This window comes from Boleophthalmus pectinirostris, unplaced genomic scaffold (assembly GCF_026225935.1).
Source record: "Boleophthalmus pectinirostris isolate CB_2022bp ecotype Guang Dong unplaced genomic scaffold, ASM2622593v1 HiC_scaffold_1527, whole genome shotgun sequence".
Lineage (NCBI taxonomy): Eukaryota > Metazoa > Chordata > Actinopteri > Gobiiformes > Gobiidae > Boleophthalmus > Boleophthalmus pectinirostris.
The window spans coordinates 1-6,240 of NW_026571080.1; the positions used below are offsets into that span (position 1 = coordinate 1).

Sequence of the window (6,240 nt, forward strand, 5' to 3'; positions counted from 1 at the left end):
ACATCATCATGTCGCGCGCTCACCTCTAGAAAGGGCACGAGGCTGCAGGAGAGCGCGAGGCGCGCGCCCGTGAGCTGGTGCAGCAGGAGCACGGGGACACAGAAGAAGAGCACGAGGAAGTCCCAGAGCGCGAGCCCCGCGAGCACGCAGTTCCACGCGCTCTTCAGGTGCAGACTGTGCCACACGAGACACATGAGCGCGAGGTTCCCCACGAGCCCCACGGAGAAGAGCACGAGCGCGAGCAGCAGCACCGCGTACGCCCAGCGCGCGCCCGCGCCCAGCGGCAACAGCGCCGCGCGCACCGATGCGTTCACGGGCGGCGGCGCGGTGCGCGGCGTCGTGAAGAAACGGTCCGGATCCAAAGTGCTCCGAGTCCGGTCCCTCCTCCGACCCGCGCCCTTTGTCCCGCGGGGAAACCTCCTCCTGTCCCCGGGAGAAACACTCCCCCTGTCCCCGGGAGGAGAGACCCGAGTGTCCCCGGGAGGAGAGACCCGAGTGTCCCCGCGGTGACTCGGCTCCATCTCCTCCGGACGCGCCGCATCCTCTCGGACTCTCTCTGGACTGAAGCCCGCAGAAGGCGCTCCTCTCCGGGCTCCGCGGGTCAGTGTCCCCGCTCTCCGCACCTCCAGAGCATCCCTCTCCGGGTCCTGCCTCGGGTCCTGCCTCGGGTCCTGCCCCGGGTCCTGCCTCGGGTCCTCTGCCCGGTGTCCTCGCGCGCACAGCAGCAGCACAACCAGAGTCCAGCACGCGCTCATGTTGTCCTCGCGCGCGCTCTCATTAGTTGTAATTACAAACAGAACATGAGTCACACAGAGACTCGGATCCAGAAGAGCCGTGACTCCTGCGGCTCCGGCTCCGGCTCTGAGGCGCGCGGCTCTTCAACTTCTCTTTAAACTAAAAACAGCGACACTCCGCGCGCGCGCTGCTTCCGGAGTCAACGGTCCGCGCTGTCACAATAAAAGCCCCGAGGAAACGGAAGTGAAAACACAGAACACTTCACACACTGAACACTTCACACACTGAACACTTCACACACTGAACACTTCACACACTGAACACACACACACTGAACACTTCACACAGAACACTTCACACACAGAACACACACAACACTTCACACACTGAACACTTCACACACTGAACACTTCACACACTGAACACTTCAACACACTTCACACAGAACACTTCACACACTGAACACTTCACACACTGAACACACACACTTCACACACTGAACACTTCACACACTGAACACTTCACACACAGAACACTTCACACAGAACACTTCACACACAGAACACTTCACACACACATTCACACACACACTTCACACACTGAACACTTCACACACTTCACACACTGAACACTTCACACACAGAACACTTCACACACAGAACACTTCACACACACACTGAACACTTCACACACAGAACACTTCACACAGAACACTTCACACACAGAACACTTCACACACTTCACACACTGAACACTTCACACACAGAACACTTCACACACTGAACACTTCACACACAGAACACTTCACACAGAACACTTCACACACTGAACACTTCACACACTGAACACTTCACACACTGAACACTTCACACACAGACACTTCACACACACGAACACTTCACACACTCACAACACTTCACACACTGAACACTTCACACACTTCACAACACTTCACAACGAACACTTCACACACAGAACACTTCACACACAGAACACTTCACACAGAACACTTCACACAGAACACTTCACACACAGAACACTTCACACACAGAACACTTCACACAGAACACTTCACACACTGAACACTTCACACACAGAACACTTCACACACTGAACACTTCACACACAGAACACTTCACACAGAACACTTCACACAGAACACTTCACACACACTCACACAGAAACTTCACACACTTCACACACATAACACTTCACACACTGAACACTTCACACTAAACACTTCACACACAGAACACTTCACACACAGAACACTTCACACTAAACACTTCACACAGAACACTTCACACAGAACACTTCACACACACTTCACACACAGAACACTTCACACAGACACACTTCACACACAGAACACTTCACACACACACTTCACACAGAACACTCACACACAGAACACTTCACACACAACACTTCACACAGAACACTTCACACACAGAACACTTCACACACAGAACACTTCACACACTGAACACTTCACACACTGAACACTTCACACACAGAACACTTCACACACTGAACACTTCACACACTGAACACTTCACACAGAACACTTCACACACAGAACACTTCACACACAGAACACTTCACACACTGAACACTTCACACAGAACACTTCACACACTTCACACACAGAACACTTCACACACTGAACACTTCACACACAGAACACTTCACACACTTCACACACTCACTTCACACACTGAACACTTCACACTTCACACACTGAACACTTCACACACAGAACACTTCACACACTGAACACTTCACACACAGAACACTCACACTTCACACTAAACACTTCACACACAGAACACTTCACACAGAACACTTCACACACTGAACACTTCACACACTGAACACTTCACACACTGAACACTTCACACACAGAACACACACACTGAACACTTCACACACAGAACACTTCACACACTTCACACAAGAACACTTCACACACTTCACACTGAACACTTTCACACACTAACACACACACTTCACACACACTTCACACACACACCACACACTGAACACTTCACACACAGAACACTTCACACACTGAACACTTCACACTAAACACTTCACACACAGAACACTTCACACAGAACACTTCACACACTGAACACTTCACACACTTCACACACAGAACACTTCACACACTTCACACACTGAACACTTCACACACACAGCACACTTCACACACTGAACACTTCACACACAGAACACTTCACACACTGAACAGAACGGACTCAAACATTCCGCAGTTTAAAATGTTTTATTTTTTTTAAGTGGTTTAATTTACAAATGTGAAACAAAACAAATATTACAACAGAAACAGAAACGTTTTTTTGTTTTTTTTCCCATGATGCTCAGCGCGGCGCTCGCAGTTTCCTCCGAGCGTCTTTGTGCTTCTTCTTACAGTCCTGGAACCAAACACAAAACCAGTTTAGTCCTCGTTTGGTCCAGTTTTAGTCCTGGTCTGGTCCTGGTCTAGTACCTGTCTGAGCTGGGTCCTGGTCTGGTCCCAGGTCTCTCTCTGTTCCTCCAGTGAAGTTCTGCAGAACCATCGAGGTCCGTCTGAAACAAAACCAACAGGTCAAAGGTCGGACTGTGGTTCTAAAGACTACACGTCCCATGATGCACCGGGAGCTCTGACCTGTGAGCCGCGGGTCGCCGGAGGAGAAGAAGAACAGACTCGACGACGCTCTGAAATCACAACAAAACAGTTTAAAGACCGAACTTTTACTCCTGCGGTGTTACAGAGGAACTTTTACTCCTGCGGGTGTTACAGAGGAACTTTTACTCTGTGGTGTTACATATGAACTTTTACTCCTGCGGTGTTACAGAGGAACTTTTACTCCTGTGGTGTTACAGAGAAACTTTTACTCCTGCGGTGTTACAGAGGAACTTTTACTCCTGCGGTGTTACAGAGAAACTTTTACTCCTGTGGTGTTACATATGAACTTTTACTCCTGTGGTGTTACATATGAACTTTTACTCCTGTGGTGTTACAGAGAACTTTTACTCCTGCGGTGTTACATATGAACTTTTACTCCTGTGGTGTTACATATGAACTTTTACTCCTGTGGTGTTACATATGAACTTTTACTCCTGTGGTGTTACATATGAACTTTTACTCCTGTGGTGTTACATATGAACTTTTACTCCTGTGGTGTTACAGAGAAACTTTTACTCCTGCGGTGTTACATATGAACTCTTACTCCTGTGGTGTTACAGAGAAACTTTTACTCCTGCGGTGTTACATATGAACTTTTACTCCTGTGGTGTTACAGAGAAACTTTTACTCCTGTGGTGTTACATATGAACTTTTACTCCTGTGGTGTTACATATGAACTTTTACTCCTGTGGTGTTACAGAGAAACTTTTACTCCTGTGGTGTTACAGAGAAACTTTTACTCCTGTGGTGTTACATATGAACTTTTACTCCTGTGGTGTTACATATGAACTTTTACTCCTGTGGTGTTACATATGAAACTTTTACTCCTGTGGTGTTACAGAGAAACTTTTACTCCTGTGGTGTTACATATGAACTTTTACTCCTGTGGTGTTACATATGAACTTTTACTCCTGTGGTGTTACAGAGAAACTTTTACTCCTGTGGTGTTACAGAGAAACTTTTACTCCTGCGGTGTTATGTTGTTCAAAGGTTCTAAAAATGTTTTATTTGCCCAAAACAACAGATTCACATGTTTTATAAGTTTCAGTTTAAGTCTCTCCTCTCTTTGCTCCCTGTGCCAACTCTCTCCCCCTTCAGAGCACTCTCACACACACTCGTTGTGCGTCGCACTAAAGAAACTCCTGCATGAACATCAGGTTTGTCCAGTCGCTGTGTTCAGTTTGTGTCATGTTTTTTTTTTTTTGTGAGTTTATGGAGAATTGTCATGTGGGAGCATGGGGGCGGAGCCTCGTACACGCTCGTACTGTGGGAGTGTGTGGGAGCCTGGGGACGTAGGCTTGTGGGCGGAGCCTCGTACACCTCAAACTTTTTAATAAAGAACAATGTTAGAACATGAGAGAAAGACACAAAAGTCAGTTCAGTAAAATACTCCGTGTTTAAAGTTTTCATAATGTGTGATTCTCACTCTGTAGATTCCTCTGGTGCAGTTCTCTCCTCCTCTTCCTCCTCTTCTTCTTCTCCTCTCTCCTCCTCTTCCTCTTCTTCGCTGCTGTCGTTCAGTCTGGGGTCCTGTTGCCATGACAACTTGGGGGCCAAAATACTCTGCACTTTATACTCTGAAACAGAAAAAACAGAATCAAACCAGAACTAAACCAGGACCAAGGACTAAACCAGAACCAAGACTAAACCAAACAGGACTAAACCAGGACTGAACCAGGACTAACCAGGACTAAACCAGGACTAAACCAGGACTGAACCAGGACTAACCAGGACTAAACTAAACAGGACTAAAGAACAGGACTAAACCAGGACTAAACCAGACTAAACCAGACTAGACTAAACCAGGACTGAACCAGGACTAAACAGGAGGACTAAACCAGGACTAAACCACAGGACTAACCAGGACTAAACCAGGACTAAACTAAACAGGTCTAACCAGGACTAAACCAGGACTAAACCAGGACTAAACCAGGACTGAACCAGAACTCACTAAACCAGGTCTAAACCAGGACTAAACCAGGACTAAACCAGAACTAAACCAGGACTAAACCAGTCTAAACCAGGACTAAACCAGGACTAAACCAGGACTGAACCAGAACTAAACCAGGACTAAACCAGGTCTAAACCAGGACTCACCAGTCTGTTGTGGTTCTGGTTCAGGTTCATCTCCAAAAAATGAGAATTTGAATCCTCCGCTCTCCTCCTTCTCTGTCTCCTCTCCTCCCTCCTCGTCTCCTCGCTCCTCGTCTCTCGCTCTCCTCGCTCCTCGTCTCCTCGCTCCTCGTCTCCTCCCTCCTCCTGGTCCCAGTTCTTCTCCTCTTCCTCGTCCTTCTTCTCCTGGTTTTCCGTCTCTTTCCCAAACACGACCTTCAGATCGGCCGACACCTCGAAGAACATTTCACTGGAAACTTCTGGAAGTTTCTGAGCCTCTTCTCTCCTCTTCCTCCGCGACGCTTTACTACAAAACACACAAACACACACAAAAACACACAAACGCACACTTTAAACACAACACAACACACACTTTAAACACAACACACACACACTTTACTACAAAACACACACAAACACACAAGACAACGCACACTTTAAACACAACACAACACACACTTTAAACACAACACAACACACACTTTAAACACAACACACACACACACAAACACACAAACACACACTTTAAACAACACACAACACAACACACACTTTAAACACAACACAAACACACAAACACACACACACGCACACTTTAAACACAAAACACACACACACACACAAGCTTTAAACTACACAAACACACAACACAACACACAACACACTTTAAAAACACAACACACAACACACGCTTTACTACAAAA

General features: G+C 47.0%; 2 protein-coding genes across 3 annotated transcripts; both read right to left on the minus strand.

Annotated features, from left to right (window-relative positions):
• Window positions 1-17: 17 nt before the first annotated feature.
• Window positions 18-901, minus strand: LOC129408222 (G-protein coupled receptor 37-like 1; the record flags this gene model as incomplete). Its single annotated transcript, XM_055151297.1, has 1 exon — window positions 18-901. A coding segment is annotated over exon 1 (738 nt), but the record flags the coding sequence as incomplete, so codon positions are not given.
• A 2,107-nt stretch (window positions 902-3,008) lies between these two features.
• Window positions 3,009-5,893, minus strand: LOC110174829 (nucleolar protein 8-like). Of its 2 annotated transcripts, none has more exons than XM_055151295.1 (6): window positions 5,648-5,893; window positions 5,522-5,609; window positions 4,851-5,001; window positions 3,404-3,453; window positions 3,245-3,324; window positions 3,009-3,170 (listed from the first exon to the last, which is right to left on the minus strand). In XM_055151295.1, the coding sequence occupies exons 1-6, from the start codon at window positions 5,780-5,782 to the stop codon at window positions 3,117-3,119; spliced, it is 558 nt and encodes a 185-aa protein (XP_055007270.1). In that variant the 5' UTR covers window positions 5,783-5,893; the 3' UTR covers window positions 3,009-3,116. The 2 variants fall into 2 exon arrangements, with proteins under 2 accessions (XP_055007270.1, XP_055007271.1); XM_055151296.1 differs by having other exon boundaries at window positions 5,522-5,600; window positions 5,639-5,893.
• Between the last annotated feature and the right edge of the window lie 347 nt (window positions 5,894-6,240).